At 37.2% G+C, this 13495-nt stretch overlaps 1 protein-coding gene across 1 annotated transcript in view; it reads right to left on the bottom strand.

Annotated features, from left to right (window-relative positions):
- Positions 1–13495, bottom strand: part of ikbkb (inhibitor of nuclear factor kappa B kinase subunit beta) — a 33777-nt gene extending 20282 nt beyond the window's left edge. Inside the window, exons 1-4 of the mRNA XM_041788283.1 lie at positions 13317–13495; positions 12164–12290; positions 7346–7440; positions 1269–1389 (exon numbers count right to left, since the gene is read on the bottom strand). Of these exons, the coding sequence (XP_041644217.1) occupies positions 1269–1389; positions 7346–7440; positions 12164–12268 (321 nt within the window). The 5' untranslated portion in view covers positions 12269–12290; positions 13317–13495. The remainder of the gene's footprint in view (positions 1–1268; positions 1390–7345; positions 7441–12163; positions 12291–13316) is intronic.

Raw genomic sequence — 13495 nt, 5'->3', positions numbered from 1 at the left:
GATAGGTTTTAAAGCATACATTCACTGTCCGTTGTGGTCTTCAGTTAGTAAGAAAGGGTGCCAGTCATTGAGAGGGATTCATTTTGAAGATGGACCACAAGGACTTGTAAAGGCCAAGTATCAACAAAATTCACACGAAAAGTTCTGAGTTTCTTAGAAATTTTCCTTTCCAAAATCCCAACAAATTCACTAAAATTTTGAAGAAATTCCCTAAAATTTCTGTGAAAATTCTTCAGCACATTTTTAAGGGTACCCCATAAAGGTAACTTTCTTTAAATATTCCCATAATAGTTCAGTACAAAATTTATCCCGAAGCCTTCCTTATCCTAAAGCCTTAAATCCTAAATCATTCCAACAAAATTGCTGTAAATTCCTAAAAATTTAAAAGCAAATACCCCCTAAAATTTCTTACCAAATTCTCAATAATTTTCAAATACATTCCCTAAAGTTCCAAGAAAATTCCATGAAAATTGTGAAAATTCTGCAAAAATTCGAACAAATTCCCTGAAATTGCTATTAAAAATCTCAAAAAAAAAAAAAAAAAAAAAGAAAATCCAAAGGACACCCCAAATTCCTAATAAAATTCTGAAATATTTACAAATAATTTCCCCCAAATTGCATAATACCTCCACAACCTCCTCATAAAAAAATCTTGGTGCTGTACATCATGTGACTGTTTTCCCTTTTACATTTCAGATTGCAGGACCTTCTTTTGCTTTTTTGTGTGTCAGGTTAGTTTAGCTTATTAGTTTGTTTAGGGAGAGTTTCTTTGAGTGACAGTCTAGTGCTTGGATGGCCCAGCACCTCTTCCTCTTTAGTTTATTTTTGGCCTCTTTTTTGTTTATTCTTTGCATTTGGGATATTTTTGTAAAATTATAGTAAACAATAGAAAAACAAATGTGGTGTCCCTCTGTTTAAAAATACGTTTTGTTTTTTGAGCCTCAGTTTTCAATTAGACAGGCTGAAAGACATTAATCAGGAAGGCGACTTAATGCCTGACAATATAAACTTTAAAATTCTACAAAGAAGTTAATTTCATCTTTTGGTTTGATTTTTTTAATATCACAGGCCTTCCTATATTTACTGTAAAGCAACATTTTCTAACACTTAATTCTAATGGAAATATTTCTTTTGCCGAGTTATTCATGGTTCAAAACTTAAAAAAAAAGAAGTATTTCTTCTGATATGTGATTCTGTCCTTAAGGCCTGTGGGCTCAAATCTACAGTCATTAACTTCACATTTATTACAATGGCTCTCAAGCCTTTACCTTTCTTAGATCTCCTCCCTGGCAGTACTCCATGGCCAGCAGGGGCAGTTGGTTGGCACCCACCAGTTTCTCCATTTCCTCAGGCACTTCTCTGGCTGCAACGACATTAACATGTTTCATCCTGTGGGGGTAAAGATAAGAAGACAACAGTCAAAAAACATATTAAATTCTAGCTCATTCAGTACTAAGATAATGAGTTCAACCACATTCCCTCTGCCTGGGACAGACTTTTGGGCATTAGAGATTCATAAAAGTGCAAGTCAGAGCGACGTTTGTCTGATATGATGAAAATGGGTGTGATGAAAAAAATCCAGCATTGTTCAATCATTACATGTTGTAGAAGCCTGAAGAGAAAAAAAAACAGCACTTGACAAGAAAATGAAAGATCAGGAGGATTTGCGCAGCACAAAACATATCTTGCTTCTTTATAATGTCTCTCATTTATTTCTTAAACTTTAAACATATTTAATTTAATTTAACATATTAATATGCTGTTCTCATGTAATTGCACCATACTGTTCAGGGAGAGGCGTCGCTAAAGTTTTGAAGATAAGTTAACTAAAGTGAAGAAACAGGATACAGCCGTATTACAGTCTATACCAGCATTGCACCACATAGATATAAACTTGAATCTTGCATCTCTCCTCTATTGCTATGCTCATGACATAACTCATTCTCCCCACACTTCTTCTTATCTCTGACGTGCTCTGTTACGATCTCTGTGTCTCACACTTTGTGGTTTATCCTGAAACAATGTGTTTCTGATAATCAGAGGATCAGGATGATCTTAAAACAAAAAAAAGAGGAAATGTAAAGATAACAAACTCAAACTGGAACCAGATTTGATTATTGCCAAAACTTATTATGATGCATAGAGTCAGAGTGTTGTAATGGCTACAACAGCAGAAGACAGACGAAAGTCATCACAGGAATGATCAGTCACTTTGGTTATTATGTTTTGTTTGGTTATGTTGGTTATTTGTTATCATTGGACTCTGTGCTGAGGAGGATGACATAATGTGGGGAACATTTCTGTCATCATTGTTCTGCCTGTTTTTAAGATGCAACTTTCTTAATTTTAGTATAAGAAGTGGGATGAACAAGTTATATGCACACAGTTATGGCAATGATACTATGATAACAATATTATTAATAAACTAGAACCACCATCTGGTAGAGATATGCCTCTGTGAGGGCTATACTCCTGTCGAACAGTGTGAGTACAGATGTCAGTCAAAAATAAGAATTGTTTTCTGTGGTAATGTAATTTGTAGAAATCTAATAAACAAGGGATTAACATGAGACCCAATGACCCTTACCCCCAAAATCTGAATATTCATCCTTGAATCATAGTGGGTATTTGTGGAAAATTTAGAAGAAAATCCCTACAAGTGTTCAGAATGAGAATCAGCTTCATTTGCCAATATGCTAACCCGACAGAGGGTTTGACTCTGGTTAGCTTTGCTCTTAATGCACAGGAATTAAAAATAAACATAAAAAAATTAATAGAATTAAAAAACTATGAAAAATTGAGATTTAAATATACACAACGATGCCGGCAGATTTACACGGGATAGATATGATCATTCAAGACAGCTAATTTGGTGCAAATGTGCATATGAGGTGAAGCATTTTACCACAGATAGTGCAGACCTCCGCCATTAGCCCTATCTCCCAATAGTACAGAGTCCTTTAAAAAAATTCCAGATGATGATCCGGATCACTCCCAAAATCAAATCAGTTCTTCTTTATGCCATTTCTGATATTTCCTGAAAATTTCATCAAAATCTGTCCATAACTTTTTGAGTTATGTTGCTAACAAACAAACAACCACACCTCCTCCTCCTTGGCGGAGGTAATTAGTACAAGTATGCATTTGAGGTGAGGGATCTGACAACAGCGATTTAAGTTATCTTATCTCTAAACATTCTTGAGATGCTGTGTTCACAAGCAAATGAATCCTAAAATATCGTATTCCCCAGAATAGGATGTACATGAGGCCCAGTAACAATCAGTGGGAGCAGAGGTCATACAGAACGAGCTCTATTTACACATCATGACTGTAAATATGTCAAATTAATGTGCTTTGAGAATATGTGCATTTGTACATTTGTTTTAAGTGGCTGTAATAATATAATTGTAGGCTGCCATGAATGTATCGCCAGCTCTGTGGTTTCTCCACAAGTTAGCGTGGGTGCACAGAGGTCTGTGGTTGTAACCATGTCTGTCTGAGAACAACACACTTGTTAAACTGGGATTAGGAAAAAATGGTTTTCATGTTTGACAGAGTAGACACATACACTCACACAAACACGTATTAACCAGAAGTGACCCCTATGTGAGTTTAAAAACCCATTTTCCTGACCAACACGGGAAGCAGCTTAAATAAACAGTCACAGATGTGAAACACAACATATTATAAGAGAAGGATTTTTAAAAAATGAAAAAACCAAACTGAGCTGGCACACAAACTAAAACGGTTAATAGACAACACAGACGTGTGGAAGTGAAACTCAAAAGCAGAACAAAATGAGGAGGCGGCTCTTCACCCTGTCATAAAAACCACAACCAGACCAAAATAACTCAAACTTCCATAGTGCTCTAATTATTTAATGGCTTGTGCTATTTTTTTACTATTTAAGGATACACATAAGTCTATTTTTATTTTGAGAAAACTTGTGAAACAGATGGGTAAATTAAAGACAAACATCGAAGTCGTAGGCACGCAGCTGGCCAGGGAATATACCACAGTGAGTCACGACACGTCAAAGTAAAACACCCAAGAAAACAGCCTTGAGGCAAAGCAAGGTGAACGGAAATGGTGGGAATCACCTGCTTCTTAAGCCAAGATGAGAAATCATTGACTGTCACACACCCAGATTAATTTCTCAGCGAAAATAGTATCTCAGTCGTCTGAATGAGAAAGATAGACAAGCTCAGACAAGAGGCTGCAGTAAGACAAAAACAATTAACAAATCACTGGGATGCCATTTACAGCATCAGTGTTTTAATGAAGAATATTGCGCCCTAAACAGATTTGACCCACTGCGTACGAAGAAACAAGGTAGCCATTTTGCACGAATGAAGGGGATAAAGAGAGAGACAGCAGGATAAAAAGAAGACAGGAGGATTATCTTTAACAGTGGAGAAAATGAATAAATAGATGAAATTGGCCCCATATCTTGCTAAATAAATCTAGAAATCTACCTTTAAATGAGCATTTTATATTCTTCAGTTAATCAGGTATCATGAAGTTTCATTACATAGTTGTCCTGAAATAGATCAATTATCACACAATCACAGTGGTGTGCCATTATTGTGGGCCACATAACACATCGTTTTGGTTCGTATTGTAGGGGTCATCAACTCTATATGAGCAAGGGGCCCTCTCTATTCAAAATAAAATAAATACTTTGGCCTTAGGAATATATTATTCCTAATATAATAATATATGAATACATTTTATTTTCTTCCCAAATTATATGACATTTTTAGTCTCTATCACATATAAAGCAGCCAGCCACATGGGGGGAGTCGAGATCTTTTGGCCCCAAATTTCTGAGGCTGTCATGTTATCCATCACTGAGTTTGACGCTAACATGCTGTGTCATGACTAGTGAAGAACACATGCAGGCAACAGGTCTGTTGTTTTTACTCTCAGGCAGGGAAAATTGCTTTTTCATAGAGCCTGAAGTAGAAAGTTGACATGGAAAACTACAGCTATAATCAAGAATGGACTGGTAAGTGCATGTTTGTCTTGTTAGCTTACAGGTTTTACCTGTGTGTCTCTTTTATGAGCAGTTTGATAGGCTTTTTATTTAGACTTGAAGAAAAATACAATTTTATGCATAAAAACACCATTAGTTCAGAACAGCATTTGAGATGATTAACTTCCAGTTTGTCCTTATTCTTAGATGTTGATAGGATGAGGCACAAAGAGTAGATTTTGTTTCAGTTTTACTGATGCTCAGTTACTACTGTTCAATATAGCCTGACATGCCAGATAGACTGTTTCATATATTCACTGCATGGATATAATTCTGATTCATCTAGGAAAGCTCCCATAGAGAGCACTTGGGGAGGGCAGGGCTGTTTTTAAAAATTCTTGAAAGGTGATTGGACAAATATTCTGTCTGTCACATTCACGACTGGGCCAATGTGAGTGACAAGACAAATTGAGCTCTTGGGCAGTGGTTCTCAACTGGTGAGTCAGGACCCAAAAGTGGGTCATGAATGTGTGTGCCAAGACAAAAAAAAAAAAAAAGGCTAAAAGTCCATTTACGGAAGTCAAAGTGGCTACACTGTAAATTAATACAACTATTTTTTTCCATGATGACAAATTAATTTCAGTATATGTCTCAAGATTTCTACCTATGTATATCCTTTTCTTTGGGTAACAAAACTGGTTTTCCCAAGTTAAGAGGAGATTCCTTAACACATTTTAACCAAACGTCTGTTGAAAATGGAGTTAAAGAGATGTATGCATGTCCTTTTGTAATGATTTACGTCTTTTTTTTCTTTGTTCAGCCTTGTTTTGTTCAGTTTAGGGTCCGCACTACATTGTTAATTTAAAAAAGTTTAAACGGTTTGCAATTTTTCAAAATCTGAGTCTTGAATCCTCTTAAGGAGGTGGTGGTGGCTCCTGATGTCTGACTAGCTGAAAACCACTACTTTAGGTAAACACTGAATTGGACAAGCAAACGCTACCGTCTCAATGAGCAGTGGAGCATGATGTGGATAAAATGAATGCCAAGGCCGATAGGGGGATGAGCGAAAACGTCTTCCTAGCCAAGAGGAGCTTACAGTGTGGCTCTTTGCTCTTGTTTGAAAATATGGTCGAGGTCTGATTAGACTGCCACTTTTCTACAGCTAGATCCAAGCTAATGCCTCCTGGCTTGTAGTACCACTCAACCCCCCTGTAATGATCGTTAACTCATGCTGAGGCAGGTCGGCAGAAGTGTGAGAACATCTCTATCATCATGACAACCTTCAGTGTTGTTATTGGCTCTTTATTATAAAAAGACATGTGCTCCCATTCTGATAAAACTGGAACTATACTAAAGCTACATCCAGGTAGCTGCTATGCTAAGTGGAAGCCATTGTTATCAGCTCATGGTACAAATAAACTCCGCCTTTAGCTACTGCCTCATTCTCCTCAAATGACACCCGTTGGTCCGAACCGTGTATTGTTCAGCACAAACCTTGTGGATTAGAGCTTTTTAAGAAAGATTTGCCTGATGACAGACATGGATTAGGGCCAATCCATCGGCTATGTGAATCTCAATGCACAACAAGCACAGAAAACAAAGCTTGTTGAGAACAGTAGCTCATACTCCTGATTAAATGTTCCATAATAATGGCTGACAGGTGAATTTCTGTATGGATCAAACGCTGTCATTCCAGATAAAAAATATATGAATTTTTATTGTTTTTTTTTTGGGGGGGGGGGGGGGGGGTTTAATCGTTGTAAAGATTAAGAGAAAAAGTTACCCTAAATACCAGGACATATTTTAATATATTCTGGTATTTATAGCCTCTGGAGTTGTCATGGGACTAACCGAATAATGGTAATGGTAATACTGTATTGCGTATACTTCAACATCATGTTGTTTGGCAGTTACCCCAATTAAAGCATGCTGTTAAAGCAAGTCCTTTACAATCTATTTTTATTTTTCAGTATATCATATCCTGCAAGTGTACATATTTCTGTTAATAGCACAGTCATGCTGGTAACAGGATGTCTTTGTTAATGTGTGGTTACGTACATCATACCTAGGGACTCTTGTTGCTGGTAAATTCCCTCTCTTCTATGTTTCCTGCTTTCACGATGAATGTCATCTTATAATAAAGGCAGACTGCCAATAATAGAAAAGTCAAGCCAAGTCAATAGGATGGCTTAGTCCTGCAGTGTTTCCTGTAGAAATCTGATGGGAAATCACAGTTATGGTGGTGCCTGTGTTACATAATCTTACAAAAAATCTAAAAACGATGGATAAGTTTAAAGGTCACACAAAAGTTTGTTACATGTCGTTTACACAACTATCGAGTCAATGACCTGATTAAAGGGCGAAACTAACCTTCTCATGATCTGGATCTCCATACACCATCTTTCTTTGTTTCTCTCACTCAGCTCCTGACGACACTGCTTTACAGCGATCTGCTCCTCTGTGTCCTGGGTAAAAAGAAAAACACACAGACAATTTATTCAAAGACATTATCAACAGAAATGTAAAATAGTAAAGAAAATGTTAGTATGATGTAACCACCAAAATACAGAGATGGAAAGATTACCAGACTATTGTACTCACGTAAAAGTACAGTTACTCTGATTAAAATGTACTGAAGTACAAGTAAAAGTACTGGTCTATAAATCTAGTTAAGTAAAAGTTTAAAGTAAGTGATTTAAAATTTACTTAAAGTACTGACTACAGAGTAGCTACCTTTGATACCCATGGGGCTTTCACAGTGAAATATGACCTGTCCTCAATGTGCAATAACATCAAGAAAATATGGACCTCCAGCCAGGTTGTTTATTATAAGATTTGACCAAAAGTACAATGCAACAGCTGTTTTGGGAGGAAATATAGAATCCTCCTCTTGCTGTGTGCATGTACTGACAGTCATGCATTGTGAAAGCCAAACCACTGTTAGCAGAAAGCTTAGACCTCCTTGTTGTGGCATTTGGTGTTTTATTTTTTTTTTAAACTCAGTTTTGATGCTTTTTAAAATGTAATTAAGAACAATATCTTACTCAAAATATACTTAAGTAAAAGGAAAAGTAGGGATTTTAAAAACTACTCAAAAAAGTACAAGTACACAAAAAGCTACTCACTTACAGTAATTCGAGTAAATGTAATTAGTTACTTTCCAGCCTGGCCAAAATACCTCCAGGAGGACATGACTATGACTAAGCAAAATCTAAATTGTGATTTAGAATCAAGAAGCAACAACAGCTGTGCACCTCATGTTAAGGCATTTCTGATGCCAATTTTAATTCTTAGAGTTGTCTTGTGTCACTAGTATTATGAACTGTTTGGTTCATAAAACCTCAGGAAACAGCAGATATATTTCAATCTTAGAACCTGTAATCACTATGTTTACCTGCCTAGATTGACAAATTGTTTAAACGATTATTTGACTAGTGGGCTGCACGGTAGCACAGAGGGTAGCACTGTGGCCTCACAGCAAGAAGGGTCCTGATTGGCTTCTCAGTCAGGAGCCCGGAGTACTCCAGGTACTTTGGCTTCCTCCCACCACCAAAAACATGCTTCTTAGGTTAATTGTTGACGTAGGTGCTATATCGCTTATGCCGTTTTTTGGGTCGTGGGGGGGCTGGAGCCTATCCCAGCTGTCATTGGGTGAGGGGTGGGTACAACATGGACTGGTCCAGTCAATTGCAGGGCTGACATATAGAGACACAGAACCAGGCACACTCACCTCACACTTATTTACGGCCAATTTAGTCACTGATTAACCTAACAAGCAGGTACTTGGTGGTGGGAGGAAGCTGGAGTACCTGGAGAGAACTAGAGGTGGGAGGAAAAAAATCGATTCTTAGATGCATCGTGATGTGAAAGATTCTGAATTGATTTATAAATGTCCAATAATCGATAATCTATAATAATTTAAATATTCAATACTGTGGAATAGCAGGAACAAACAGGTGGAACTCTGACACGCAGCGTGTAACAGCAAGATTTAGATTCCCAGTTGTTCATCTGTGAAAAGGACATTCTTATGTTTCAGATATGTTACAAGGAAAGGATGCTGCTCTCTTTGGTTCAGTGCAATTGTAAATTTCCACTTTACACACATCTTAGTACAGGGGAAATTTATCTCTTTTTTTCTAAACACAAATGTATTTTTTTTATTATTTTGGACACAGTGAGAACAACAGAAATGTAAAAAAATAAAAAAGTGCATCAAAATGAATCAATAATTGATTAAAAATTGAATCTCAGCCCTATGAATTGTAATCGAAATGAATCGTGAGGTGCCTAATCCCCACCCCTAGAGAGAATCCACACATGTACGGGGAGAACACTGAAACTGCACAGAAAGGCGCTGACTGGGAAGCGAACCAGGAACCTTCTTGCTGTGAGGTAATAGCGCAAAACCAAACACCGCCGTGTGGTCCCAAATATGAATATTTAATTTAAAAAAAAAAAGGCATTCTGAATGAATTTCCTTCCTTGTTTGACTCATTGCAACATTACATTGTAACTCATCAAGGAACATTTTTTACACAAATGGAGATGAGGCATACAGAAGTTTAATAGCCCAAAATAGGTTGACAACAGAATACAAGTAGAAGAAGGTGACTGTGGAATAATGTTAGACAGCATTATTGTTTTGTATAATATCCTATTGTATTGCATCACATCATAGCGTATCTAGAGTTTGGTATTGTTTGTTTGCTTTTTTTTAAAGATTTAATTATGGGCCTTTTCCTGCCTTTATTAGATAGAGGAGGAAAGTGGATAGACTTGGAAACAGGGAAGAGAGTGGGAAGCGACATGTGGCAAAGGGCCACAGGCTGGATTCGAACCCGGGCTGCCCGCGTACATGGTGCCTGCCTTAAACCACTTGACCATCTGCAAGCCCCTTGTTTGTTTTTTTCTCAATACCAGTACTAAAATGAATCTTTTTTAATGCTGCAGCTGCCTTAATGGTGCCTCAATCAATACTTTTAAGAGAAGAAAAATAGTTTTCAAAGTCACCAAGTGAATAAAAGCTGACTCAGTATCATAAGTGATTCAGAGAAACAGCTAAAAAATGCCTTTGGAACATAGGATAAGAAAAAAAGGTGTTACATGTTTTGTAACAGGCTCCTGTATAGTGGCATTGCATCAGAGACAAACAATTAAGTAAATGTGTCAGTGTGACTGTGTCCTTAGTAGGAAAACACAGACATTGCTTTGGCAGAAAAGATTAGAAGACATTATTTGCTGAAATAAAGCAAGCACACCTAAATTGCAAATATTCCACAACCTATTTTTGTGCCTTTCATTTGGAGTAGCAGCGGGTCATGTCTGGGTGGAGGGGTACTAAAATTGAAGTTTCAATGTTATGTTGGTACCAGCGCCATGTTGGCACCTAGGTCCAATACTCACCCATAATCATAACGTATTGTTTAGTTTCATATCATATCATATTGTTTCGTATCATATTGTTTCATATCAGATCATATCATGAGTCATCCTGTGATTACACCCCTAATATTTAGTGACACAAACCTACAGTATATTGAACATTTAACCAGCTGCCAAAAATGATGACCAACATGAGTGTGTCCCACTTCCAGTTTCTCATGGCATCATCAAGGAAAAGGTTCCCACCCTGCTTCCCATTATTTGATTTGTGGCCTAATAATAGCCCACAGTATTGTCACTTTTAGAGGAAATGTCCCACAGAGGATGTGTAGTCATCAGAGGAGCAGCAGCACCATCAGTCCCCTCTTCAGTTAGGTCATTTCCACCATCTTTAACCCCATTGACTCTGATAAACCAACATTAATCACTCTTAAGCGCTGTCTCTCTGTGAACAGAACTGATTTAAATTAAAAGTTTATCAATCTCAATGTCGCTTTCTTAAAATTTATTTCCAAGAGATTTTTTTGTATGTCCTATAGTTTTTGACTCTTCATCACTTGTATATGTTTGTTCACATGATGAAGCTGCCGAGCTTAAACGCAGCTCAAAGTCCACCTCATATGTCAGTGTGAGTAACTCATCTGAGGATTAAAGAGAGGAAGAGGAAGGTCCACTAAGCAGGTGTGTTCATACTCCTATAGTGTCCTGTTGCAAATGATGAAACTCTACAATGCTCTCATCCTGTGACTTATCGTGATATCATTACAATAGACACAATTTCAACCTAGCTTAGGTAAGTGAAGAGGACAGCTTCCTTCAACAAACTTTGTACTAAAACTGATGTGGGTGAGGCACCATGCACAAAACAACATTTTAACACACAATTTGCTTTTTATTTAATTACAAATTATAACTAGAAATATACATATTATGAGGGATTTTGATTCAAAATTATTTAACTGACTCAAAATTCAGTCATATCTGCACAAAGAGATATGACACATTCTCTTAGATTCAGCATGACTTGCACCTTGTTTAAATCACATGATCTCATCCATATGTAACAACAGCAAAACATTATTCATATCTTTGCAATAGAAAGCCATTACATCCATGTAATAACAGCCTCGGTGTGTGACATATGCTCAGATTCCTTCTGAATTTTCCTTCTAGTTTCCTGTTGTTTTTTTGTTTGTAACTTGAACTGGACTGACAAAGAAAAGGATCTATCCAGAGACAATAAACACATATAAAATTGTATCTTATGCTATATCTTATGCCATCATAAACTACCATCAACACACTTAGAAATCACAGAAAACAACAATAAGGGCGGAAGAGTTGCAATCAGCCTCAGATCTTCTGTAGCCACTTGCAGTTAAACTTGCACTTTTGTTGCATATTGAAACTTAACTTTGATGCTTTTAAACCTGTTTTCGTTTCATTTTGGATTTTTTTTTTATTGTCTTAAACTAAGGGTAACTGACTTCCTGTTCAAATAAAGAGCTGTTTTTACCTTAATGAACTTTGGGTAGATTGAATATTATGACAGGAACTTAACTACCAAAGATAATAATGTAGGAAATCATGGAAAGAGAGCTGGGAAAGACAAGCAGGAAAGGAGCCACACGTCAGATTAGGACCTGTGGCTTCTGTGCATGGGACTTGATCTAACCAATAGGCCATCTGTGCCCTTATGCTCAACATTTTGTTTTATTTAACACCATCCACTTGGTAAAATTTCCAGTCTAACATAGTCACAGAAAAGGACTTAAAGTGTGTCAAAGTGTCTAGACTGTGTACCTTATTCTGCCATCTGGTGACATTCCCAAAACCGCCCGTGCCAAGCCGCTCCTTCAGTTCCCAGGAGCCACAGCACTGCGGCTGCTGCAGGGGGACTCGATTCATGGCCTCAGCTGACGCCCCTCAGCTACAACCAATAAAACAAAGAAATACTATTAAATAGAGTCTAGCATTAAACTTTGAGCAGAAAAATAACTGCTGTAGTGATATGAAGTGTTCAAATGTAAAATATTAAGTAATAAGACATTTAGAACTGAAAGGAAGTGATAAAAAAGCCCCTGTGCAGTTGCATCCGCTATTAGTGCTCATGCCAGAATTGACTATCAAGGGGAAAATCTATGTTAGAAACTTATATATATACTCATACATGCTGCTTGCTGTGCAGATGCAATATTGCACCCTCGGCTGTGCTGTTGTACCGGATATCCGAATGATGACTGTATGAAAGCACAAAAGCATCCCCTCTTTGAACAAGTAACAATTTGAATCATGGATAAATTACATGTGCACCTAATTTCACCTGTGCTGTGTCAAATATGACAGTTTTAGGTGTTTCCTGGGGGAAAGGCAGGTAAGGCCATAAAACCAACATTATTTTCTGGTCATTGTTCAGTATCATTAAAACAGTTTACACTTGGTTGAATACCTGTCAAAAATGTACACTTTTATTTAAATATATTAAAGATAATGTTGGCTCATGCAGCATGTTGTAAATGTCAAAATCAATCGACCTATTAGCTTAAAATTCAGTGTTTCGTGTTTTATTTTGTATTTTGCATCCCTTATAAGTGATCTACACTGGCCAGATATACTTCTCATGATCTAAGGAGGTGAAAGTACATGAAAAGTGAATAACGCAATCCCTGAATATCTTCATCTAGTTAAAACTTGGACCTTTTAGTAAGAAGGCCTTGAGTGGTCCTGTCCTGACCTGTCCAGTCAACACTACCATGTCTGTCTCTGACCTCATGCTCTGAGCTACTCTTTATATTAATAACAAAATCATGCTTAAAACACAAAAATCAGTCATCGCTTTCATCCTCTCTCCAGCTATCTTAAGTCATTACAGTGTCTTTTCCACGTAGCTACTCGTTTATGTTTTCATGTAGAGCAGCGACTCAACCAGCAACAGCTCATCTCTGATATAACCTACCTTCAAACGTGGCTGTTGTGCTCCCGCGTTTTAGCGCCCTACTTTCTCTGATCACGGTAAAGAAAATACGACTCTAGTGTAAACCAGGTTAAACACTAAAACACCATTGTGGTTATTTTACCGTCACAACAAATCACAAAAACTTTCTACTTCCTGATACCCATGTTTCCTGTAAACCT

The sequence above is a fragment of the Cheilinus undulatus genome, linkage group 5 (genome assembly GCF_018320785.1).
Source record: "Cheilinus undulatus linkage group 5, ASM1832078v1, whole genome shotgun sequence".
Lineage (NCBI taxonomy): Eukaryota > Metazoa > Chordata > Actinopteri > Labriformes > Labridae > Cheilinus > Cheilinus undulatus.
The sequence above is the reverse complement of the archived record's forward strand: the minus strand, read 5'-3'. Positions and strand labels throughout refer to the sequence as shown.